At 52.1% G+C, this 26,846-nt stretch overlaps 1 protein-coding gene across 2 annotated transcripts in view; it reads right to left on the bottom strand.

Annotated features, from left to right (window-relative positions):
* The window catches only part of PLXNA2 (plexin A2), a 151,891-nt gene that overhangs the window by 110,406 nt on the left and 14,639 nt on the right, over window positions 1–26,846 (bottom strand). For both annotated transcript variants that reach the window (XM_062013331.1, XM_062013332.1), the window contains exons 2-3: window positions 21,166–22,420; window positions 19,892–20,074 (exon numbers count right to left, since the gene is read on the bottom strand). In XM_062013331.1, the coding sequence (XP_061869315.1) occupies window positions 19,892–20,074; window positions 21,166–22,353 (1,371 nt within the window). In that variant the 5' untranslated portion in view covers window positions 22,354–22,420. The remainder of the gene's footprint in view (window positions 1–19,891; window positions 20,075–21,165; window positions 22,421–26,846) is intronic.

The raw sequence follows: 26,846 nt of genomic DNA, 5'->3' as shown, positions 1-26,846 counted from the left end.
AGATGCTGCCTGGCATTTCACTTCACCACCTCCTGCTCAAATGAACTCCCCTTTGATGGAGCACTACCATCCCTGGATCACACCCCCCCTTCTCCTGGGTGCACCTCTCCTGCAGGAGCCCACCCCCGTGTCTGTCCCTCGAGCCCAGCCCACACCATGCCCCGGTCCCAGGGTGAGGAGCCACACGCCTGGCTCCCTGCACACACACGAGTACTCGCTATCATAGGTGCAATTTGGAGCAATTTCCCTGCCAGTCTCTGTGCAATCTCATGTAATCTCCCCCCCCAAAGGGGATCAGAGATCCCATGGTGCCTTTGCTTGGCCATAAAGAATGCAAATCACATCCCCCGATGGGTTTGAATAATGCAGATGAGAGCAGCCAGCAAAATCCAGGAAGGTGGGGTGTCTGCTTGCTGCTTGTTAGCTCATGTTTGTGGTTACTCTGTCTCCACATCGGATCAGAGACGCACAAAGAGCTTTGGCAGCAGCTGGGCAAGGGAAATAATTTGTTTAGACCATCCACACTGGCAGCTTCCTGCATGACCCACGGCTGAGCTGCTGGGGACCTGTCAAAAGGTGCCCTGTGGGGTTTCGTATTCAAATAGTCTCACCAGAGTATCCACCCTAGCACAGGAAAACAACCCCCAGACACCAGGTTTGGGGTTTGTCCCCTGCAGGAGTGGCCATCGAGGCACAGAGGAAGATGCAAAAAGGATGGCAACACAAAGGAAAGGCTCCCTGGGCTGCATCTCACCCAGAGGACACCTCCCTGCTCCCACCAGCATCAACCCAGTGAGCACTGGGACAACTTGCCTCTGCCACAACCCATTATCTGCATATCCCAAAGCCAGCAGCTCAACACAGTGCTTGGGGGTGGAGGTGCAGGAAGGTAAAATATGAGCTACCAAACAGCTGGAACTCAGAACAGCAAGTCCATGCATTAAAAACATCTCCTCCTCACAACACAAACTGCAGCTACTTAACAGTCCCATTGGCACTTTCACAGGAGCACTGTACCTCAAAGGTATACCTTCTCAACCCTTGATCTCAGGTGGAGTTGAAACTCTGGGCTATTGCAGATGCCCCTGAACACTCCTAACTCTCCACTTCTCACCCTAGACCCTCAAAGTTACCAAAGTAAGATGTGAGGCTGAACCAACCACTGAACTTCTCATTTCAAAGCTTGTCTGCAACATGAAGTCTCTAGCACTGAGCAACACCACTGGGAAAAGCAAGCCATGGAAAGGCAAATGTTGGGAGGCAAAGTAAGGAGAGAGCAGCCACCAGCACATCTATGACTTTATTAATACAAATGGGACCTGGATGGGGAGGAAGTTCCCAGGGGACACACAAAACTTCTGCAAAATCCTTCTTCCTTCTCAAAACCACGCTGAGGCTGGCAGAGCACTCCAGATTAAACACAGATTTGCTCATTCTGGGATTTTGCTGTAATCCAAACCACAATTCCCTGATAAGCTGTTACCACATTTGTGAACTGATGTGTCCCAGATGCTCGAGCTGCCAGAAGAAGATACAGACTGGTTCCTCCTGGGACCAGTGGCCAATTCCCAGCACTGTCAATCTCCCTTTCATGGACAAAGCCAGCAGAAGCAGCATAGCCAGGTAAGAACACAACAGCCCTGGGGTAACTGTCACATATTGGAGCAGGCATGCAATATTTATGTGCCTGGGCACATGGGAAATGTGTGTGCCTGCAGAGCCATGAGCACATGCACTCCCACAGGCAGGTGGAAGTGATGGGGAGAAGGCTTATGAGAGCACAGGAGCTGCAGACCCCAGGAACCTGAGCTCTTTCTCCTAATTAACCTAGCAAGGTCCTATCTCCTTAAAAGTTACTTCTCTAAACCTTCAGTCCTATTTACAGTCCTCCTTGAGCACAGCAGCACTCAGATAAAAAGCCTCCATCTTTTTGAAGACACTCCCAAGGGGCACTTCCATCAGCTCCCAGAGCTCAGACTCGAGCAGTGTGGGGCAGCCCCTGAGAGAACAGACCCTTGGCCTCGACCCTGGGCTGCTGCTGCCCCAGCAGAGAGGCAGCAAGGGGCACCAACACCATCCTGCTCTGGCTCAGACACACCACAGGCACCTGAGAAGCCCAACTGAAAGAGTGTGCTGGCAGTGCCAGGCACATGGCACAAAGAGGAGCCTTTGGGCAATGGCATGCAGACCTACCTGCAGGAAACAAAGGGAAGGGAGCCAAGGGGCAGACTAATATTTAGTCAAAATACATCAAAATCAGCAGAAGGGTTTATTTTCCAGGCCTGATGGAAAACAGACCTTGTTGCTCATAAAGGAGTGGCAGGAAGCAGGTCCCTCTCCTCTCCCAGGGCTCTCTCAGCCCCGCTCTGCCCTGGCAGTGTGCAACCACCCCCCAGTCCCATGCCAAGAGGGAAATTGCCAGGGCTGCTAGGAGCAGAGTTAAACCATCTCTTCAACAGCAAGCACATCCCCTCATCTTCTCTCCCTACCCACAGCTCCCTGCAGTGAATACTTTTTCAGTATCTCTTTTCTTTCCCTTAAAGGAACAAAGCACAGCCTCTGCTTTCTACATGAGCCCCAAGAAAACACAAAACTAGCTTTAAATAAACGCTGACATGTCTTGAAACAATTATTGCCCATCTAGGGAGAGAGGGAGGGCTGGCAAGAGGTTATTTTTAGAGATTAGGTCTAGAGTGACTGACAAACTGATCTGCAACAGCGTTTGGTTTTAATCTGAAACAGGTTTGGGATAGATTGATAAAAAAAAAACAACCCAAAATGCAGCCACCCACTGACAAGAGCTCCTCAGAGGCAGGAAAGATACAGCAGCAGCACCAACACGTTTCTCAGCAGCCACCCTCTCCTTCAAAGACCCTCTCAAACTGATTGAGTGGGAATGTGGCCTCGCTCCCCAGCCTAGAGGGACAGCCCCAGGCAGGTTGTGGTGGCCAGGGGAAGGGATGGGGGGCCTGGGGAGCCCAAACAGCAGCAATTCTGTCCAGAATCCCCTGCCAAGCTGTGACATACAACAACTGCCCTCAGCACGAAGCACAGAAACAACCAAAACAACCCTGAGCTGAGGCACCTGAGGACAGAGCAGCACCTTCTGCCACACACACCCCCTCACACCAGCGAGGAGGCAGCTGTGACCCAGCCTGGGCTCCTGCTCTCCTCCAGCCCACCCTGCTGTTCCATCCCATCCGCCCAGCCCTGGTTCCACCTTCAGCTCTCCGTTTTCAGCCATGCTCAGAGAGGCCCCAGCCGATGCCTGGGTGATGGGATTCCAGCCCAGCAGCTCTGCAGGGCTGTTCTCAGAGGGGTCACGTTACCCTGTGCAGGAGCTGCTCTGTCACACACCCTTTGAGCTGCACTGCAGCGAGTCAGAGGAGACCAGGGAAAACAGGAATGAGAGCACATATTGCCAGGCCACCCTGCAGGGACAAGGACAACTTCTGAGCTCATCAACTCCACCAAAGAGAGAATGTTTTAAATGATTTTACACGTATTTTTCCCTTCCTTCCTTCCCACCCTGGCTGCCAGGGACGGGCAGTGCCCAGCGTGCCTGCACCCCACAGCAGCCTGTCTGCTGGGAGAACCACAACCCCACGATCTCACCAACTCCACCAGGAGCCAGGGACCGAATCATGCCAATAAAAACACTACCAGATGAACAGGCATACACCAGCTGCAGGAGAAGCTCGGGGTGAAGGCAGGGGGAATTAATTTAATCCCTTCATTATCAACCTGACCCCCGGAAAAATCTGAAGGAATGGCTGTGAAGGTTCACAGAGGAGCACTAAAGCCAGAAGATCAGCTAACACAGCATCTGCCAGCCCAGACGGGCTCTGCTCTAATCTCCACCGCTCCAGCTGGGCCCGTGGCTGCCCAGGGCTGCCAGGAGCCAGGCGATCCCAGCGGCGAGCCCCTGCCGTGACACGCCAGCAGCTGCTTGGAGAGGAGAGCTGGAAGAGAACAAGGCTGCAGAAGAAAAGTACATGCAAAGGAAGAGCTAGCAGCACAGCCCTGCAGCAGCGTGTTCTACAGGAGAACGCTAGAAATGACTTTTGTTACCTCCCGAGTACACAACAGCCTGAATTTCCCCAGCAGCAGCACGCTGGGGGACACGGGCCTCTCCCACAGTCCTGGGGTGGCTTTTGCTTGCCCACTTCCCACTCCTTCAGCAGGAAATTTGGTGGCTTTTCTTTCAGTGCCCATTAACAAAGGACTGGGCTGCTATAGCATCTGCTATACTGCTAAGCCAAGGCTGTAAGCCCACATACAGATTTAAACACTAGCCGAGCTTTGGACAAGCAGAAGCAGCAGCAGATGTGGCCCATCAGGAAGGGGAAGGGAGGTGAGCATGTCCCACTTGGGAGGAAAGATCAGCTCAAAGAAAGCTGAACAGCCACAGCACACACACACAGGGCTGCCAGTGCTGTCACTGAGCGTGGGGCAGAGGCGGCTGCAGGCAGCGACCGAGGCAACGGGCATCGGCCCTGGTCAGGGCAGGGAACAGGCAGAGCTCCAAATGCAGACTCCACATGGCAGAATAAAACCAAGCACACTGTGGAGGGATTTCTGCTCCTGCAACCCAATCCCTGTGCTGAGGTGCCTGCCAGGCGTCCTGCCGGCCCCGCTGCTGCCAACAGACACGGGTGAAGTTTGGGAGAGGGGAAAAGTGAGAACAAAACACACCCCCATTCCCCTTCCTGAGGTTAATATCTCAAATGAATTTAATTTGGAAAAGCATAACTGGGAAGCTAAAGGCAAAAATCACCAGCCCCTGGCTGGTCTCTGCACCCCTGAGCAGCACGGTCGTGGTGGTCCTGGGCAGGGTGGAAGAGGCACAACACCTAGGGGGGGGATTAACACAGCAGGCTGCTGCACACCAGCCCCTTCCCAGCACAGAAAGGCAGCTGAAAGCAGATTTATCTGTTGGATAATACAGGCAAAAGATTCTCAAAAGGGACAGGTTTCAAGCCAAATTGCTAGGCTTCTCCACTGCTCTTTTAATCCCTCTCAAAACCGTCAGTATTATACGTGGGGGTGAGAGGGGAGGATGGGGGGGGATCTTTACTCAAAAAGCAAAAGAGCAGAAGCCAAGTGCTGCAGAGGTGTCTCAGAGGCACAAAGAGGAGATTAAGGCTGAAAGGCTACAGTGCTGAGCCAGGCAAGGAGTCTGCTGGAAAGGATGGGAAGAGCCATGGGAAATATTTGGATGCCTGACAAGGAGATGCAGAGACCATCTGGTCCCTGAGGAAGGGCAGGGTGCCAAGGAGAGCCATGGGAAGGATCAGCCCAGCCAGGGGAAGTCAGGTCTTTGCAGCTGCATGTGTGAGGGATGCTCCCACTCTCCTCCACCTCTTCTGAAGAAGGTGAAGCAACAGGTTGGAGTTTAGAGAGAGACAGGCATGTTGGTTGGGTATGGACCTCCCCCCATGAGAGGTCCCTGATGGGAAGTGCAGGTTTCCTTCCTTTGATGTGTTTTTGCAAACCTGGGAAGATCCAGGGTGCAGGTGGAGAGCATCTCACTGCCACCCACCGAGGGGGAAAGTCCCACCGGTGGCCAGCATAACCTGTGAGCAGCCATGTACCTCACCCTGTGCTTCATCCACCAAGCCAGGGCTGGCATCAGGGCTGGGTCCTGCTGCCTGAGAGGGCATCTTGGCTTTTCCTGATAGCCAGGAAACCACCACCTGATCTGCCTTGCAGCTTGCTCTGAGGGCACCTTTCAGCATGTAACCACAGTTACAGGAGGGTAACGTGAGAAAAGTGGCATTATTCTAACATGGTTTTACTCTTCCCTTACCCTTTTATCCTGAAAGCAGAAGCACAGTACAGAGAGCATCCCACATGTACCTCCAGCAACCTGCCTCAGCCCTCGCAGGGGGACTGCAAGGCTTTGCCTCTCCTGACACAATCTGGGATGTGCCAGTAGGAAAAGCTGCACAAGCCTGGAGTACAGCTAACAGGTATTGTTTGATGACAGGGTCCAGCTGATCCTTCACTCACCTACTCAAGGCCACCAGAGAAAGCAGTGACAGCAGGTTTTGGGGACATGCCCACGTTGGGAGCACGACCAGGACCCAGTGACTCGTTTTTCACAGGGCGCTGAGCAGCCATTAGATATTAACGACTTTTGGCAACTACTGACCTGGGTCAGATTCAAAGCACTGACCCAAAAGGGAGAGGTTTTGCTTTCCCCATCAGCAGCCCCTGGGAGCCATCCTCCACTGTGTTGCCTCTGGAAAAAAAAGGGGGCTTAGAAAGGGAAGTCAAAGAGGTGCTCAGCTCTGGCACAGGGTAACCCTATCAACATGCACTGCAGACAGAGGCAGCTCCTTCCCCAGGAGGAATCAAAGCCTCATTGATATGTGAATTATGAATGAAACCTTAAGCTTTTAAACTTTTAACCTGTGCATTTCTAAGAAAGTCTTAATTTAGCCAGTGGAAGGTGCTGGATTTTCTGGGCTTTTAAAACACACCCTTGTTAAAGATGAATATTTCATTTACTGAGCCATTCCCAGGGGAAAAAAGGAAATCCTGATCCCCACTGACCAAAGGCATGGACTGAAATCTGTGTCACAACGAGCCTCGTGGGTGAGGCTGACTTACAGTGACATTGTCCCCTGTCCAACTCGTGCCCGGGGCTTCTGCTTCGCCCCGCCCCTCACCCAAGTTTCCAAAGGCAAGGCACACAGTGAAAGCCTCTAGTGATGAACAAACCACGCAGCAGCTTGCCCTGCCCCAGAGCCCAGCTGCCACCCACCCCCTCCACGCTCTGCCATCAACCTTCACGCGCATTTTAGGCTGAACCTTGCACTGTCCCTCCCAGTGCAGGAGCTGACACAAGCTCAGGGAAGGGCTTTGTCCAGCTCTGTTTATGAATTTATCCCCAGGCAAAGGCATTGAAAGCCAGGGCCAGGAGAAAGCCTTGGGGAAGGCAGCAAAGTAATAACAGTGATTCAATGTGACAGAGGTCAGGTCACCCCACACCAAAGAAAAATCAGTGGGGGTCAGTTTGGTGGAAGTAACACTCATTAGAAGAATAAACTATGTAATGAAGAAGGTGGGGGGTGCTGTGCTCAGGTGTGGGGAGGCACTGTTAGACCTTACACCATCGATTCAAATCCTTTTCAGCTTCCATTCCACTGGAATTCACCCAAAAAAATTGCCTTGCTGACCAGTGCTGAATGAGATTTTGTTTATTTTCTAGACAACTGCAGGCACATTGCTTCCATCAGCAGCAGAGCTGGCAGCAATCTGGGATGTGAGCACAGCCAGGAATAAAATGAGCCAGAAACTCAAGTCTTCTGCTGCCCTACAACTGAGCATTCTCCAGGACAAGGGGTGCAGCAAACTGCCTGGGTAGGAAGGCTGAGCAAAACCCAAACCCAGCCCAGAAAGGACAGGGAGGACACAGGCATCACAGGAACCACATGGCAGGAGGGATTACCTCCAGAGCAAACAGCTGGCTGTGGCACCGTGTCCCTCCATCAGTACACACTGGACAACAGTGATACCTGGGCACAGATGAATAGGTGCATTTGCACTTGGAGCATTTCACTCTTCAGAGCTTCATTCACTACAGCTTCCTCCAAGGGCTCACAGCCTTTCCTCCTCAGAGATGTTCCAGAAGATGTGGTGGCAGAAGAAGCTGCTGCTCAGGGGGAGGAACCAGACAGAATGAGGGCAGGAAAAACAGGGGAGGCAGCGCTGCCCTCGGGTCTGCAGGGATTGGACTGGCCTCATCCTGCTGCCAGCCAGGCTCCCGACTCTCAGTGAGTCACAAATCACAAACAAAAGAGAAGAAAGCTAAGAGTGAAGCTGAGCAAAGGCCCAGGTGGCCCTCTGCCTGGGGCACTTGTGCTAATTTTAGTTCCTCTGTTCTCTCTGCTGGGTTTGCTGACCGTGTGGGTTTAGAGCATTTACTGTACTGCAGCAGCCCGAAACACCGCTCGCTGGGACGGTCAGACCTGGGCAGCAGCGAGACAGGGGAAGGCAAGGAGGAGTCCCTGCTGTGGCAAAGGGCTGGCTGTGGTCTGGCTCCCTGGGCCAGCGAAGGGCCGGGGCTGCCGTGGCCCCTCCAGCCTCAGGGCTCAGGGCTCAGCGAGAGCCGTTCGGCGGCCGCCGCGCTCAGCCCGCCGAGGGACGAGGCAGCAGCTCTGCAGCAGCATCCTGCACAGCAGAATGTATTTAAATACCTAATGAAGGAATAAATCTGCGTGAGGGAGACGTTTACTGCATCCTGCCTCACACTGAGCCTTTGTGCGGGGCTCACGCTGCACCTGCGCCGCTGGCCCGCGGCCGCAACGCCGCACGGGATGTGGCAGCAGCCAGCCCAACCACGCTCTACCTGTCAGGGAGGACACTGAGCGCTCCCAGTCTCCACATCCATTCTGGGGGACTCGTCTGTGCTGCGACAAGATGCAGCGCCATATCGACAGGGACCTTCCCAGCGGCCCTGGAGAGCAAACAGCGTGCTGGGCTGGGGGACAGAGACGGATTGGGCCACTCTGCAGCTCCAGTTCCCTCTGCACAAGGCAGCAGGGCTCCTGATTATGTCTTAATCTCCCCCAAAGCCACGTGTCAGAGGGCAGAAGTCATAGTCTGGCAGCTCATCCCATAGCACAAGCAGGGCTGAAGGCCACGAGCTGTGCTGAGGTGGAGCCTCAGACCAACGGCTGCGGGTGATGGCCCCAGGAGGACAACTGAGCCCTACATCCAGGGCACAGCCAGGGCACAGCCTGGGGCCTCTGGATCTCACTGCAGGACAAAAAGCACGTTTTGGTTTTGTAAGGGGGTGAGAACAACCCACTGCTGCGTTAGAACAGGGGAGGAGCAGCCCAAGGCCAAGCAGCAGCAGGCTCAGGTGGGATCTGTACCCAGCAGACAGCGTTTGGCTGGGTTCAGACCAGAGATGCCACAGCTGAGCTGTGCCCTGCATCTCCAGCACTTGCTGCCTGAGGAGACACAGAGCAGGAGCTGCCACAAACCCACATGTGAAGAGCCAAATGCCACGAGCATCACACCCAGCTCTCCCTGCTATGTGCTATCTTTTCCAACCCAAATGATTCAAGGATTCTGCGATCAGAGCCATCATCCACACCACCAGCAACCCACAGTGGTTTTGCCATCTCCCTGTAGGGCAAGCCAGTAAGTGCAGGGCGGTGGTAATGAAATACAGCAGCTCAGGCATTCACTTGTATTTTGCATCCCAAGAAACTAAATGCACCATCAAGTATTCAAGATGGATGCTGTGTGATGGAGCAGCAGCACCATGCTCACACCCAGCAGCATCCTTACGCCTCCAGCCATCACTCAGCCTTCAGTTTTACCTCCCCCACCTCCCAAATACAGCCAAACTCATCTTGCCCTCTGCCTGCCCTCCCTCCCCCATGATACAAAAGGTCGTTTTTGAAATTCAGGGGTCAGGTGGAAGAAATGTAGCAGGGTCAGGGGTGAGAGAAGCAGAGAGGGGAGGAATTTCACCCCCAACCATTTGCTTCCATGAATCAGCAGCCACAGAGCTCCTGCCAGGCCTCAGGGTGATGGGCTCAAGTGGGGCAGTGGGGTGGGGGCTCGTGGGGACAGAGGAGGGTCCCTGCCCCATCCTGCAGCCCTGGGCAGGCTGGCACAGCTGCCCCTGCTCTCCTGCAGGCTTCTCCCCTTTTTTTGGGTTATCTCAAGCTTATCAAGATGCCAGCAAGGACACACCTAAATGCCAAACCCCCAAAGCAAAGCTACAGCAGAAACAGAGCGAGAGGAAATTAAAGATGTGCTTGACACATCTGGAGTTTACATTTTCCAGCCTGTCCCTGAGCCAGGGCTGACACAATCACAGCCCAGAGATAGGGCAGCCCCACCAAGGGAAGGGAGAGCTCTGGGGCTGAGGGAGCGCAGCTGCAGTTGGGAAATATGCTGCGAGAGCAAGAAATGCTGTTTTCATGTAAATGTCCCTAATAGTGGAAGAGTGAAGGAAGAAAGCAACCCACACAAACAAGAAATAGTACATTTGTGCTAGAGAAGCAGAAATGATTCTAAAAAGAGAGCTTTATCAACATTTTCCAGAAGGCATTGGCTGTTCTTTAATGCTCCTCGAGGAATAACACACTGATCCTGCTGAACCTGGGCTGCCTGGTGCCTCTGATCACAGGTTTCTAACAATCCCAGGCTCCACGCAGCACGCTTGAAAAACATTAATATTGTTTGTTTTCTCAAACAAATACTGAGCCACCATTCCCACACCTCAGAGCCAGCACGTTGTGCTGTTTGCCCTGTACCTGCACACAGCTCCTGCAGCCACGGCTGCTGCATTTCCATAGCAATCTGCACTCTGAAGCTGGTGGTATCAGCCTAAACCCAGCCAAACCCCACCAGCAGCAACAGGGTTCCCCCTGCATGAGAGAACCATAGACTCACTTTGGTTGGAAAAGCCCTTGAAGCTGCTGCAGTCCCAGCCCTGCCCTCACCCTGCCCAGCCCAGCACTGACCCACAGCCCTCAGCACCTCAGCTCCAGGGCTTTGGGATCCCTCCAGGGCTGGGCACTGCCCCAGCTCCCTGGGCAGCCTGGCACAGGGGCTCACACCCCTCTCAGGGAAACAGTTCTGCCTCAGCTCCAGCCTCAACCTCCCCTGGGGAAACTTGAGCCTGTTCTCTCTTGTCCTGTCACTTGTTATTTGGGAGAAGAGACTGACCCAAAGTTTAAGAAGCAGCAGGCAACCAGGAGACAATGCAAGGGGCAGGACACAGCACCGGCACAAACAGAACCAGCGCACCGAGCTCTCCAGCAGCTCCTGAGGAACAGCATCACGAGTGAAACACCGGACAGCTGCTGGGGAACAGAGGCCCAGGGACTGCCTCAGCACCTCACTAAAGCTGCCAGCCTTGTAAAAATCGAGGGCAAATGTTACCTGTGCCTTGTGCAATGTTTTGTTCCAAAATACAGGACATTTAACCATATTTATCAATCAGTTTCTAACAGTGAAGCTCAGTATTTACCTTTCCCTTGCACTTTGGACTACAAAGTAATTTCCAGACCAATTCCTTGGAAAGTTAGAAAGTGACCTTACCCCCCTTCCACACCCACCCCTGAACCTGTACCTTCCAGATCATTCAATTTCTGAATAACAAGACCAAGTTCCCAGAGTGAAGTGCTCTGCACAAAGAACAGGAAAAGACACCCAGAGAGGGTCAGCCTGCTGTCCTTTTGCTTCAAAGCTCTGCAGAATGATTTCTCCCAGATATACTCCAGAGGTGCAGCAGGCCTGAGAGTCAAAAGCAAGGAGAGGTGAGAGGAGGGCACTTTGGTTTCATTCCAACTCTGCCATTCATTAATTTAAGCGAGTGAGACCAGGACAGCCCCTTGACTTTGCGTGCTCACTTGCATTTGCAGTATGAAGTCTCTCAGAGTGGGAAGCATTAAGAGCATCAGGCAAAAAGCATCAAAGAACCTCGCAACTGGAAGCAGGCAAAAGGATGCTCTATTTTTCCACTAATAAGGCGCTGGCTGCAGGATGACTAGCAAAAGCAAACATCGCATTAGTCAGCCAAATGTTAACTCAGAGCTGCGAGGTTGCAGGCTGCGAAGGCTCCCAGCCCTGGGGAAGGTAAGTGCTCCCAGCTGGAGGCACAGCGATGTTTATAGCTCTTCCTCACCCTTTTTTCTTTACTTTGAGCAGCTCAAGGGACCGACTCTTGTTCTTTCCCACTACAGGAGATCTCAGGATTGGCATCCTCTCCAAGCAGCAAATGCAAATCACTCTGAATCAGTGGTGATGACCAACTTAACAGGCCCCACTGCTCTTAATGAGCTGATGAGACGGAGGAAGAGGCCGAGGCAAGAGGAACAATTACCACCTACAGCAGTGCTTTCTGCTGCCTGACTTGCATGTGCTCTGGAGGATGCTCAGGCTGGTTTGGGTAAGGCCTGCAGGCAGGTTTATGAGATTAAAGCCCAGCATACAATAAATAATTTAGCAGCTTACCACAAAAAAAAACCCTCCTGTGCTGTACAATAGCTGGGCTGTATGATGTGTACATTCATTTTAAATGCACATCACTTTCATCTACATGTATCTATTTGATGCAAAGACATGTCAACGGGTGAGAAGGAACAATGGGGAAAAGTGGCAGAGAATGGAGCTGAGGGAGTCCCCAGCCCTGGAGCTATTGCAGAGCCCTGGAGCTGAGGTGCTGAGGGCCATGGGTTAGTGCTGAGCTTGGTAGGGTGAAGGCAGGGCTGGGACTTCAGGAGTTTAATGGCTTTTCCAACCAAAATGATTCTACAATGGGATTCTCCCCAGCCCCCAGGAGCTCCCCATGGCAGGTAGGGCTTTATCTCCCTCCTTTATTGCTCAGGCTGGGCTGCCTGCAAAGAGCTCCCTGAAGACCAGAGCAATGCAGGCATCTGCCTGTCCATGCATCTCAGCAGAAATGAGAAGAGGGCAATAAAAGGCAGGGGGAGGTGAGGAGACTGTGCATCATAACAGGAGCAATGGACTAATGCATCTGTCCACGGCCGGCTGGCACAGCCATGAACACCGGGCAGATGTCAGGTGATGGATCTGCTCTGAGCAACGCACAGGTTACAGCCCTGTGAGCGCTGCTGTGGCCCTGGCCAGCAGCAAAAAGCAACCAGAGCTAAACTTGATTGTGAGATGGAAGGAAACACTAACAGCATCAGCAGCCCCAGGGAAAGCTGAACGGCGAGTCCCGTCACCAGCCACAGCAGCACTGCTTTTGCACAGCCTCTCGCTCCCTGCTGGTACCCAAATCCCAGCCTTTCTGCAGCAGCAGCAGCTCAGGGGCTGTGCCAGTCCATAGGACTCTTCCTGCAGATCCCCCCACATCTTCTGGCATGTTTGTGTTTTCCACATGGGGTTTTTCCCCTCAAGGAGGCATTTACAGACGCAACACAGCATAGTCCTCTCACACTATTTCTTGCCACCCAGGGATTCAAGATCTTACAAGTGGACCAAAGCCCATGCTATTTTGACCTCTGAAATTTTAAAAGCCTGCAGAAACAAGGAAGAACTCCTGCCTGACTTAAAGCTCACTAAGGAGATAACACCTCTCTCTTATAAAAGCTGTGGGGATTAATTATCTTCTGAACTTTTGAAAGGAAAAACCACCCAAATGTCAAGAAGGGAGAAAATCAGCCTTTTTAGTAACTATTTCCCAATAGCTACGTTGGTAACTAGTCCCAAAGTACAGGACTGATGCACCTCAAAACCCCCTTTGCCCTCACACACACGGCTCTGCCTGCACAACAACCCAGAGCCCTGCAAGGGTTGAGGTTTAAGGACAAGGGGTGATGGTTTTAAACTGAAAGATGGCAGGTTTAGACTAGACACAAGGAACAATTGTTTGCAATGAAGGTGATGAAACACTAGACAGGTTGCCCAGAGAAGTGGCAGATGCCTCATCCCTGGAAACTTTCAAGATGAGGTCAGACAGGGCTCTGGGTATCCTGATCTAGTTGAAGACGTCCCTGGTCATGGCAGGTGAGTTGGATTAGGTGACCTTCAAATGTCCCTTCCAACCCAAACTGCTTCATGGCTGCATGTCTGAGGCAGGCTGTTTGTCATGCATGAGGCTGTCCAGCCACTTGCAGCCTTCACTAGCTCCACTTCGTTTAGAAACGAATACAATTTCAAGCTGATTTTTCAAGGTGCCTGAACCTGAGTAAGAACCAGAGTCATCACCATCTCAGGAGCCAAGGAAGAGATTAAAGCAGGCTCTGAGCCCACCCAGCTCGACTTCACGTGCGTGGTGTTTCCTGAACACCTGCCCTGAGCTCTCCAGCAGATACACAAAGAACTTTCCCAACTTTCTCATTTTTCTTATTGCACTGGCTCTGCCAGGCCACAGACAACACAGCTGGAGAGGAAATGTGGGGAGCAGAGGAGGCCAACTGCACGCTTTGGAGAGCAGCAGGGACAATCCTGAACGTCTCAAAACCAGTCTAAAGGGACCTGGCAGCTCTGCCTCTTCTCCAGCCCCAAAATCTGCACCTTGGTGCTCTCCTTTGGCTTCACTTTTCATACTCCCTTGAACAAATCCCAATCAATAAGTGAGACTCCAGCTTCTGGCTACTAACAATAACCAACGTAAGGGACCATTGGGCGTTTTGGGGACACACTTCTGGGGTCACAGTTTGACAGTACCCTTTCTACACAGATGGAAGCAAATGGGAATCACTGTCTGAAGCTGGAAAATCCTTGTTTAGGGAGAAAGAGCATCCCAGCTTCTCCAGCCACACCAGAGCAAGTCACCGGCAGTACCATACCAAATACATACCCCCTTATTTCACATCCTAGGGCAAGAAACAGAGACTTGTTTAATTGCAAGGTCTGAGGAAACAACTTCTTTGGTCAAGCAAGATCATCTGCCAGCTTACAGCTCTGCTGGGACACAGGTCTATGCTCTGAGGGTGACGGATTGATCACTGAGTCAGCAAAGCACCTGACCTTATAACCTACAGCTAAACCTGGGCATCTCCTTTAGAAGGCATCTGCAGATGGATGCTTTTCATCTGCTCAATAACAGCCTGATGTCCTCTTGGCTTCTGTGATGCAACTGACTTCCTCCTGAAGTGCCAGGGAATGCGTGTGGGGGAGATAATTAAGGATAAATTAAAAGGATGAGATAACCATCCACAGAATGAAGTCAGATAGAGACGGGTTCAGACGTATATTTCATTGTGAAAGACCTATTTTATTCCCACTAATGGAACAAATGAAATCAGCCAAGCTGAATAAAACAATCACATACCAAGACACAACAACGCCCTTAAAGTTCGCCTTTCCCCTGGATGCATAATGCAATCACTTATCACTGTCCCCTGCAAAAGCAGAGGTTTGCTTTCGTTGAAAGCAAGGACAGACATCACCCACCGTGCATTCAGGTATTCAACAGGTAAACAGGGATCTGTTCTCAATCATCCCACCTAGCTACAGCACTGGTATTTTTCCATTGTACTTCTGCAGCCAGATCTAAGCAGCTCTTCACCTTGCAGGCCAGAATTGATTCACACCACGTGAACCGAGATGCACACACCATCCTTCAGCTCGGGGCATCTGAAATAACCAAACCTGGGTTCTTGCCTGTAGCACCAAAGTTTACACTGAAAGCAGAGCACTTCTGGTTTCCTTTGTGGAAGCAACCCCTGGGTGCAGAGCCTGGTCAGACCCAGCATGGAGTGTTCTAACACCAGCACTCAGATCTGTGCACACAGATCAAAGCCACTGGAGCAACCGAGCAGTGGGTGAAACCCAAGTACAATGTCACCATCAGTGCCTTTCCCTGGAAGCCATTGCACATGTGTCCAGGAGCACAGGCAGCTCATGTGAAGTGAGGCAAGGGAGGGTGAGGCTTGCAGGCTCCCACTGCAGGAACTGCATTTCCCTACAGCAGGCACAAACAGCATGATGGTAAAAATAATACACAGACAGTGCACTGTCAGACATAGAAGAGACATTTATTTATTCTTGATCACAAACAATGTCCTCCATTGACAAGCTGAATGAAGGGCACTTCACTGATTTATTAGATCTAATAAGATGCAGACCTCTTGGGATGAAATACAAGATTGATTTTTAGTGGTGAGCCATGCTGCTATCCCAGACACTGTGCTCAGGCTGATGAAATGAAACCAGGCATGCACAGGGACACAGAGAGCTGAAACAGCATTGGGTGGGAGAAATAATGGAAAGACTTGCACGAGGAAAGGAAGATGAAATGGAAACAAGGCTGGCAATGACAGCCCTTCAAACTGAGAGAGTTCCTCTTCCTGCAATCCATTCTCCCACTAACTCTATGTACTTCCAGAGAAGAGCAGCCAACTACTAGGAAGTTTAAGGGCAACTCTGATATGGTTCTTGGGAAACCTCCAAGTCAGACCCTTCCTGTGCATCTGCCCTTCAGAGGAGCCCCTCAAAATACAGCAAGTGTAATCGTCACATCAGTCTCAGCATCTACCAGACAAACCACATTAGCTGGGTTTCGTGGATGCCATTTTCCATCAGGAAAAAGACAACTAGCACAGCAGTGCTTAGCTTGAGGCCCTATTAATAGCAGTCCTAATTATATGGCTGCAAATTTAATTCATAGCAATGATTAGTGTCAAAATCAAAGGCATCACACATCAATATTGATGGAATTGCACGAAGCCCGTAAACAGAACAAGCAAGCCAACACATCTCCCCCCAGCAGTCAGTTGCCATTAACTGTTGCATTCATGTCTCTTTTAATTTTGCTCAATGAATATCGCTTTATTGCAGGAATCTACAGTTGTGAATGATTACATCTCTAGCATGATCCCCTTCCCCTGCCACGAAGCTCAGCTGCATCGGAAGGAGAGCTGGACCACTGAGCTGCAGTGAGAACTGCATCCCATATACCTGTGCTTTATCTGGAAGGTCATGGCATCATCAGCACACTTGGTTTTCATTCACTTAGAGACAACTGCTGAGGAACAGCAGTTCAGTGTGCTGCCAGGGAGCAGAGGGGTGTCCCAGGGGTGCAGCCATCCCGTGTGGGCCATGCACCAAGTGCCATGAGCCCCCTGCCCCAGCAATGCCCCACGGACCCACAGGCTGTCACAAGAGCCTGTGGGCTGCCTGAGCCCACGCCGTGAGACAAAGTTCCTCCTCCAGCTGAGTTACAATGCAGAATAGATCCATTGATCCACCTTCCCTTCAATGGTCACCGAGGCCAGACAAAGCACAAACCTGTATCGCCAGCGGATGAGGGGCAGCTGACGGGCCTGGGCAGCCACAGCAGGTATGAGCACACCCTCTGCCCCGAACTCAATCCCTGACTCTGGCAAACACTCTGCTTCCTCACAGCAAAGATGTCAAGTTCATTGTCAACTGCCCTATCTGATGTTATTGACTTATTTGTCAGCAGCTCTGGTGTCGACAGCCCCCCACTGCAGCAGGGCTACGCTGAGCTCCCAGCCGGGCTGCACAGAGCCCACGGGCACCCTGCCCACATCAGCCAGACCCCACACAGCTCCAAACCAGCAAAGCAAGCGGTGAGCTGAGCCTGGGGAAGCTGCCAGCCTTGCACAGGGCTCCCAGGCAGACCAAAGACATCCCTCCTTTCTTTACACATCAAGCCAGTGCTGGCTGCTCAAATGTACCCAGCAAACAGAGAAAGGGGTAGCGCGAGGCAACGCAGGGCTGTACCAAAGGGATGTCTGGGCAGGCAGGGGCTTGGTGACCTTCAGCATCCAGCTCCTTCAGAGGAGAGAGGCTGAAGCAGCAGCAGCCACTCTCCTGGGGAGCATCGGGTGAGGCAGTTAGGTGAATAGCTAATGGGAAGAAGGACATCGGTGAGATAACACAGCATTTTCACTAATGAAATCTCACTGGGGAAGCACAGACAAACTGAAAGATTCCAGAGCTGGCTCCCTGACTTCTTTCCTCCAGCTACACAAAAGTGTCCTCTTTGAAACCCCAGAGCGAGTCACCAGCTTGCTTCCAAAGTAAACCAGTGGCTGTGGGAGAGGGAGTAGGTGTGCCGTAGCTTTCAGCTATTAACTGTGTAGGTAGGTGTGCAAGGTGGTGAGCTGGAGGAGATAAGGCATCTATCTGTACATCTCTGGCACTTACAGAGCTGTGTACATTTTTACCGTCCTCATCTCACCTATGGGGAAGAGATACGGAAACATTTACAGTCCTGAGCACTTCGAGACATGTCTGGTCGTGGAACAGGCACAAAAACTGGAGACAAGCTGTTAACTTCCCACCAGGTCTGCAACATCTCCCCTGCAGAGTCCCACGTGCCCCACCACTCCACACAAAGCTGCTTCCTACATGCCATGTGGCCTCTGGTTACCACTGGCTCAAACCACAGGTGAAGGATTCCTCCAACCCTCCCTCTGGACAGGGAAGTGGGTGGACATGAACAGATTACCTTTGCATCAGATGGGTAGGTGTTTGATGTAGAGTAGCACAAGGAATCAAACCCTGCTGGAAAAACTGCTTCCCCTGTAATCCTCCCTAATGCATGGGACATAACAGTCAATGCCTAGTCTGCAGGCACAAGCTGTTGGCTTTAACTGCCTCTAAATGAGGCACTTCCCCTATCCTCCCCACAGACACCACAAACAGCAAGTAACAGGCTGCATGGCTGGCTTGAGGCTGGCCCTTTGTGCAGTTGTGATACACTGAGGGTGTCCCTTCCATCAATTTAGCTAGAAAAGCCCCAGTGCTCCCATGCACCATGGTGGGAACAGGCAGGGAGGAGAGGAGCTCTGCTTATAAGCCTGCTCTTCTCCTTCAAAATTGCCCCACTGACATGAGAGAGGCACCAGGGAGGCACCTAATTTACTACTACTCAGCACTTGTAAAGTGCTGAATGAATGTTAATGAGCTGATGTAATTAAAATGATGCAGACATTCAAGTGTAGTATCTGCCTGTCCTTGTACCTTCCTGGATAGATGAGGAAGAAATTCCCTGCTGCTTAAGGACACAAAAAATTAACAGCCTGCTGTTGATTACATTTGTTAACCCTTTCTCTGGTACAAAGAAGCAGAGTCTGCACTTAGCAGGTTCACCTAATGCTGTCATTTATATTTTAGGTTAATTTGAAGGATCTCAGCTTTCCAGAGCAGCATCTCTAAGGCTGGTTTTGCTGGACCTGGACCAGACCTCAGGACTCATTGATGAGATGGCAGCTCCAATTATAAAGACCAATAAGCAAGGGGTCCCCTCTGCTTACACACCCCAAGGCCATTTCCACATGGAACTCGTGAGAGAAGACTAGTGAGAACCACACAACAGAGGCATGACTGAGCCTGACCAGCTCCACTTACTGAAGAGCAGTTCTGAGGACTCAGAGGGGAGAAAGTCCCAGCCGGACTTCAAAACCCTAAGGCTCCCCAGAACTCCTCATCCCCTGCCCTGGGGGAGGAAACCAGCAGGAGCATCTCTTTGCTTTGGGCAACTAGCTCCAGCATTAGTGATGCAGAGGATGAGGAACGTTACCTTCCAGGACTGATCAATCATCCAGCTGTCAGAGGGAAGACAGAGGGAGGCAAGAGACAGAGAGAAGCAGTAGGAATTTGCCCTCAGGTTTGGTTTCCAAAACCAACCAAGTTAACCCATTCCTCTCTCTCTGTGACCAAGCATCCTGCCATCATCAGCAATTTTCCCAGGACCAAAAGCTGTCTAACTCAGTCTTCTACGCAAGTTGCTGAGAAACAACACAAAACTACTGCAAGATTTCCATCAGTGAGTCAAAAAGGAGGAAAGATCTGAGACACTGGATACAGCTTGCTGAGGCTCGCTCACACTCAGAAGTTCCAAGCCAGCTCCTCACTTTAATCAGACAGGCTCATAATTGCCCTGAGAACTTGTGCATCAGCCCCACAAACACACACATCGTATTTCACTGAATAATAAAACACAAAAAGAACAGCCAAGCATGAGGGCAAGGCAGTAACACAGAGGCAGGCAATGCATGCACGAGCCCACACAGGGCTGAGGCCTGGACTGCCCTGCCCTGCAGGATGTCACTGCTGGGAGCACAGGACGGTGCCCTCAGTCCCTGCAAGGGGATGCTCTGGAGCAGTAACACCACAGAGCATTGGGAACCTCGTGGCCTGGTGTGGTCCCTTTTCCCAGTTTCTGCTGTACCTCTCCCAAGGTTTGGCACTTCTCCACTGCACAAGCAACTGCAGCAGCACCACTCTGTGCTAACAGCACTGTTGAACTTTGCCTCAGCAACACAGGGCTCTGTAACCCAAACCCTGTGAATTTTGCTCCCGACTGGCTCCCAGCTTCACGCTAGGAAACATCTGTAAGAGCCAGCAGCAGCTACACACATCAGAGAGGTGAAAAACAGATCCTGGCTCTCCAAAGCCACAGAATCAAGCTCACCTTCTTCAGCTTGCCAGTCTTGGTCCCCACAAACACCACACTGTAGCCGTTGTAGACGTAGGAAGCAACAGAAGTCATCCGGTCGCGGCTGGAGGTGAAGAGCGTGACTCCATCCACAGGGACCGAGCCTCCCAGGGGCTGGTTGATGTCCAGCCCACAGAAATTGTCATCGATGGGGACTGGCTGGAAAGACAAGGTTTGGGGCAGCAGTGAGTGAAACACAGAGCACAGGACAGACCCACAAACTCAGGCTCACACAGAGAGGAGCCACTGACAGCACGGGCTGAGCCACCAACACGTAATCCCCTGCCCAGAGACCCTTCCCCCTTCCACAGTGGCTCATTCTCATCACTGTCTGAGGCCAAGACACCCTGCAGCTGCTCCAGAAGGTGCTCAGACAGGGCTCAGGAGGATATACTTCTACTACTTTTCTCAATCTACTAGGTTTCTCCTGGGTTTAGCCCTGCTGCATGGCCGTGCAGGAACTCTCCTCAAGTTGTGCCAGGAGGTGTTTAGATTGGAGCTGAGGAAGAACCTTTTCCCTGGGAGGGAACAACAGCCATGTAATATTAAGCCACAACAGTGGAGATTGCTTGAGTGAGTTCCTGCGTGGCTCAGGCAGTGGGGTGGTGACATGGGGGGTGACTCCCCATCACACTGACTGCAATCCACTCGTTTCCCACAAGAGACATTAACTACCAAATGCTCAGTTGCAAGTGCAAGGGGATGACTCTCCCCTGCGCAAGACAACGCTCAAGCTCCTCTTCACTGTCCTTCCTTCATTTCATGTAACCCACATCTCTTTCCAGCAGCCAATCTTAACAAGCTTGGCAAAAGAAAGCCCTGGGGATTCTCAAGTCAGCCCAGGAACAATCTGCATGTGAATCAGGATTAAAGAAATCATCTGACTGAAAATACAAAAGACACAAGTGTCATCTGTGTTTATCTTGCTAGTTTGTTACCACCCTCCTGCTCAGGGAAGGGCAAGAGTCTGCAGAGCCCCAGCTTCAGAAGAGCAAACGCTTCCACCAAGCTGTGCACTTTCACTCATCTGTCTTAACGCCATCTCTTCCTTTCATTGTCATCAATGACTGTCTGATAGAAACGTGGATTTGAGGGGGAAAGGACTACTGTGTCTGTTGTGTGTTAGAGGAAACTGAGGCACAGAAGGATTGATCCTGTTCTGCAAGCTTATGTTCTATCAAGCCAGGCACTGCTACCAGTTCTCACTGATACCAGAGGGCTGCCAGGGCCAACAGCCAGAGCTTCCTCACCGCTTTAGTGCACTGGACGTCTTTCCCCAGCAGCCAGTTGAGCTCCAGGTTGCCTTCCCCCTGGTAGCAGGACTGCAGGCGGTCCTTGATCTGAGCGTTGATGGTGCGAATGGGGAAGACGCAGAGCGCCGAGTCGTCGGGTGGCTGGTGGTACTGCTTCTGTCCCTTGGAGAAGATGGCAAAGAGGACATCCTCCTGAGCCGTGATGTTGAGGGACCTGGCCATCACGTCTCCTGGCTTGGAAAGGTACGCTGCCTGCAGGAGGCGGTACTCCGTGTCCCCCTTGACGCAGCCGAAGGGCAGAGACACGTAGGAGTGGAACTTGGGGTCGTCTTTGCAGAGACGGACGATGCGGGACGTGTAGAAGAGGTCGCTGGCGGAGTTGATGGAGACACCCTCCGGGGTCTCTGGCTGGACAGTCAGAAAATAGACAAAGTTACCGCTGGCAAAACCATAGATGTAGAAAATGTCAAAGTGTGAAACAAGGGCCAAGGTATCCGAGGGGATTTTGATGAGGGACGAGACAAAGTCACTGTGGAGCTCGTAGTCCAACATTGCCGACGACTCTGGGTCCCGGGGCAGTTTGCGGCTGGAGAGGGTGGGGAAATAATCCTGCTTCCCGTCCACGGCCGTGCCGATGAAGAGCTTCCCGTCCTCCCCTTCCGAGCGCACGATCACGCCGTACATCGTGCCCGTCTTGTTGACGCTGGAGAGGTAATGCTCCTTCTTGTGGGAGGGCTCCACCAGAATGAAGAGGTCGTCCAGGCGCAGCAGTTTGCACACCCCCTGGTACAGGCTGCCGCACGCCAGCAGCCGGTTCTCGGAGTAGTCAATGATCAGCAGCTTGTTGACGTTGTTGGTGAGGGTGAGGATCTCGCTGCATGGCTGCACGATGAGGGGCGGGTAACAGGACTTATTGTCCTCCTCGGGACCGGTTTTATGAGCCACCAAAATGGTCAGGTTACCAGAAAGCTTGTAAACCCTGTTGATAGCTCCAACATAGACTGCTCCGGTGCCTTGGTGGACAGTCAGGTGGTTGAACGTCCAGTCCCGGTTCTCGGAGTGGAAGGTGCTGAACAGGGCGTTGCTGGACACGTTCCGGGACAGCGACGCCAGGAAGAGACACAGCAACAGCACCGACCAGCCATCGGAGTCCGGTACCCGAGGCCAGTTCTTCCTCTGATCCATGCTGGGAAAGGCAAACTTCCCGTTCCCTGCACGTGTCCTGTGCCCCAGCAACGTCCCTCACATGGTTCTGGGGAAAGAAAAGCAACACAGAGCAAAGGATTAGATCCAGTGTGCCCTGCAGATAAACTCAAAGGAGGCTTTCTAATTACACAGTCCTTGAGATAATGCGAGGACATCTCTAAGCCCAACAAAAATGAAGCAGGTCTCCTAACTTATCGGTAAACAGTTCAGGCTTGATGCTCTGCCACTTGCTTCAGCCTCTGCGTGTTAATTTGTTATGTGGTTTAGCTGTTTATAACACACTCTGCTCAGCCATGGCAGGGGATAATCAGCTTCAGTCCAAGACAAAGGCTGCAGCTCACACCCCCAACCATCAACCTGCAATCTTGGCTAAAAGGATGTCTCCTGCAGGGTATGTTGTTGGAAGCAACAGAGGAAATAAGAGGTGTTTTCTACCTTTAAATCCTCTATGATTTCATTTGGAAACCTGAGGAACAAGTCTCATGCGGGCAAGTTCATTGAGCACATACACACCAAACCTGCCAGCACCTCCCCTCCTCCCCTCCCCTCCCCAGAGCCACAAGCACTTCTCAGGTGCTTTTTGAGCAGAAATTTCTCACTGTCTTCCCAAAGTACTTCACTGCTGAAGAGCAGGTGCCATCAAGGTGAGGGCACAGGTGGTTGGATCAGCAACCAAACACTGCCAGCAGCACCCTGTGCAGGGGAGCAACCACCCAGCTGACAGTGATGCCAGCCAAGCACCTTGCAAGGCAGCAAGTCCTCAGCCCAGCAGAGCCAAGGGGCCACCAGAGCACCGCTCTGAGACAGATACCACAAGGGCCCCAAGAGCATCCCCACACCAGGGCTCTGCACCTCCCTCGTCATCACAGACATGCCTGGGGCTCACTGGCTTGTGTCTCATCCTTGTTATCATCTCCAAACCCAACCATGACTTGTACTCCTGGCTTGGCCTCAGCCTTGCTCATCACCACAGATGTGTCTGACTGCCTGGACTCAGAAAACCCTCACAACGTTCTCCTTTATCCCAAATTATCCATCCCTCACACGTCTCAAGATGGATAAAAGGAACAATTTCAGCCTGCCTCGAGGAGAGATGTTCTCCACCACCTCACAAGATCACATCAGCCCTGGGAAGAGCCTGAGCCATCACTCCACCTGCCCTCTCCACACCAAGGTCCCACCACAGCCGTGCAAGCCCCAAGCACACACTGGGGAGAATTTGCTCCCTGCAGATCTGCCTCTCCTCCCCTGCCCTGTGTCCAAGCGCAGGAGGCTGTTCCCCAGCACGGCCCACGCTCAGCTGCCCTCACCTGTGGGCAGCCACCGCTCTGATTGATGCTCATCTCCATTTTGGTACATAAAATAACTCATGCTGCTGAAAAGCTGCCCTGAGCTCATCAGCCAGTGTCACCCACCGGCTGCTCTTTAGGCTTGTTAACGCCGGGAGCCGGAGACGGGTGTTTCTGAAAGGTGACAAAGAAGCTGTGTCCCTGGGCTGCACGTCTCCGTGTCACTGACAAGACAGGAGAAAGAGAGCAGTAATGGGTTTCTCATTCTGCTCAGGGACACATTTCCCCAGCTGCTTGCTTCTTATTTCCAGTCTCTTAATTTCCACCTTTGGCTGAGGCAGTTTCTCTCCCAGCCAGGTCACAGACGCTGCTGCTTTCTTATTACTGTTTGGATGACAGTGGCAGAAAGCAGCTGCAGACCCCGACGTGCCACAACAGCCCCGCAGTGACCTCCCTGGCTCTTCTCATTACATTTCCAAGTGAGCATCCCACAACTGTTCTCGAAGGCAGAGTCTCTCCAAAGGACACAAATCAAAGGGTTCCTGAGGATGTGCTCAGAGCAAGGCTCTCTCTCCGTGCTGCCCACCCACACGAGGGCTGCTGGAGACCTGCTGTAGCACCGACTACCTGACCACAGGCACCGGGATCTCACAGCAGCTTTGCTCTCGAGTAATGTGGTGGCACAGCCAAGTCACCAAGGAGGCCACGTGTGCCACTGGTAGGACATTGTATGGTAAGGGGAGTCCAGGAAGGATTTTCTGCAGAGTGGGGAAGCTCCATTGTAAACCCAGGACACAAGCTTTCCACTTTTTAACAAGTTGTTCCATTACAAAGTGGGAACAGTGCAAGCCAGAAGTTAAATGGAAATCATTACACTTTATACACCCATATATGTGTATGGGACAACAGAAGCTCTTCATGGAGACCACAGCAGATTTACTACATCATTTCCAGCAACGTTTTCATGCAGAGACAGTACAAAAGCCAGAGCCCGTCCGGAGCTGCTGCGCAGCACAGCTGTCAGCCGAAGCCCAACTTCTCTGCAGCGCCTTACGGTGAAGGGTTTGCACAGTATCTGTGAACAGTCGCTGCCAAAGGCGAGAGAGATCATCCAGTAAGGAGAATGTGCGCTTTCAAACACTATTTGGAGATGACAGAGCACGGCTGTGAACTGACATCCTACCTGAACGAGCCAGGGGATGATGATCCACATCCAGCTCCGTATCCCTGCAGGAGCAGCTCCCGCCGGCTCCCCAGGGCTGGGCTGGCACAGGGGGGCAACGTGAGGGGCAGGACGGGGATTAGGCAGCCACACAGACCCCAAACACCAACAGAAACCCACTGTGTGCCCCACATGCAGCTGGGGATGGCCCAGTGCAGCTGGGGAGATGAATACCAGGGAAACAGGAGAGTGGGTGATTTTAGCTCTGATCCTTAATACTACTTGACCATTAATTTCTCCTCTTCTTCTTTTTTTTTTTTGGAAGTGAGTTTAAAATACAGCCTGAAAAGCAATCTGAAGCTATTAGTAACGCAAGGTGAAAGAGAGAGTAAATTCAGGGACACAATATAAACCCAGGCAGCTGAAAGGCCTCAATTAGGCTGAAAGGAGTTATCTGGTATTTAAATAATTATTAGATTGAAGGAATAATCACAGGTCTGAGCCGATTTTTTTCCCCCACTGTCATCCTAATGGAGACTATAATATTATTATTCAAATGCCCATGATTCTCATTGAGGGGGGAAGAAAAAAGGGCTCATTTAATCTCCATGCGACAGGGCTTCAGGAGGCCCGATTAGTCATTTCTCTTATTTCAGCTGTCACTCACTCCCAGGCACCACGGTTTGTCATTAGTGGCATTTTATGCAGATACACACCAAAAAAAAGAAGAGCAGAAAAGGAAAATTAAAGCAAAACCAGAAAAGAGAATCTCCTGTGGAAAATGACAGATCAAAGGACCAATTTTGGTGTCACCGGCGCGGCAGCTGCGTTTGCTTCACGGTGCTGGCGTCTTTTCTCCTGGGGTGGGGTTGGTTTCGTGAGCAGTGAGTTATGCACAGCCCCACGCCAGCACCGCTCTGCCCTCACCCAGCACCTCTGCACCCCTGGCACCCTCCATGCCTACAAGCCCCCAGCAAACCCACCTGCACCTCCCCTGCTGCCCCCAGCTCTCAGCATCCCCGGGCCATGTGCTCTCCCAGGCTGTCCCTGCATCCCTCCCAGCCCAGAGGCCACCAGCGTCCCAGCCACCGGCCGACGGGCAGCAGAGCAGGCAATAAAACCCACTACAGCTTTTCTCCTAAGGCCACATAGGTTTGGGGAGTTGTCTGACAGAATGAAGCCTCATGAGAAATAACCGAGCTCGTAGGGAGGAGGACAATGGGCCTGTGATTGCTTTCTAAGCTGGAGGTGAATTCTGCCCTCTCCGCTTTTTATAGTCAAATAAGATTCATTGCTGTGAGGCCGGGAGAAGGGAGCTGGGCTGGCTCTCGCTGCTGACCTCCCCTGCAGGTCACCAGGCTGTCAGACATCCCCCAGAATTATCAAAAGGGTCATCAAAAGGGCAGGCTACACTATATAAACTACAATACAAGAATAAACCATTTGGAACAACCTCACCCTTGCACCAGCCTGGCTCTTTCGCTTTGCCTTGGCTCCACATCCTATCTGCCAACCAGCACGAGTGGAAAAACACCCAAGTGAGTTTGTCCATTCCTTTGTAGGCAGTGAGAACATGTGTGCTGTGTCTGCATCCCTCCTGCAGCCCGTGGGGAATCCTCCCATGAAACCTTTCCAACCATCCAAGCTGCCATAGTGTCTTATCCCCTTTGAAGAAGTGATATTCAGGACATATTTGTCAGCTGTGGAGGAAGACCTTACAGTAATTAATAGGGTTTTGCTTTAATTAGACTACAGCTCTGAGCCAGACTGTCTGAGCTAAGCATCTCCAAGCTCTGGGATGTTTCCAGGCCGGATCAGAGGTCCAGGGCTCAGCCAAGCCCCACGCTGCTGAACCCCTCCTCACCCAGCAGGAACCTGCGTGCCCACTCACACAAGTCCCTTCCCTGCTCTCAGTGCCGTCACCTCGAGAGAAGCCCCATTACACTGGAGCCCTGAGCAGAGGGTTCCCTGGTGCCCATCGCAGCAGCAGCGACGAGGAAGCCCAAGGAGCAGCAACAGCA

Source organism: Colius striatus, chromosome 22 (assembly GCF_028858725.1).
Source record: "Colius striatus isolate bColStr4 chromosome 22, bColStr4.1.hap1, whole genome shotgun sequence".
Taxonomy (NCBI): domain Eukaryota; kingdom Metazoa; phylum Chordata; class Aves; order Coliiformes; family Coliidae; genus Colius; species Colius striatus.
The sequence above is the reverse complement of the archived record's forward strand: the minus strand, read 5'-3'. Positions and strand labels throughout refer to the sequence as shown.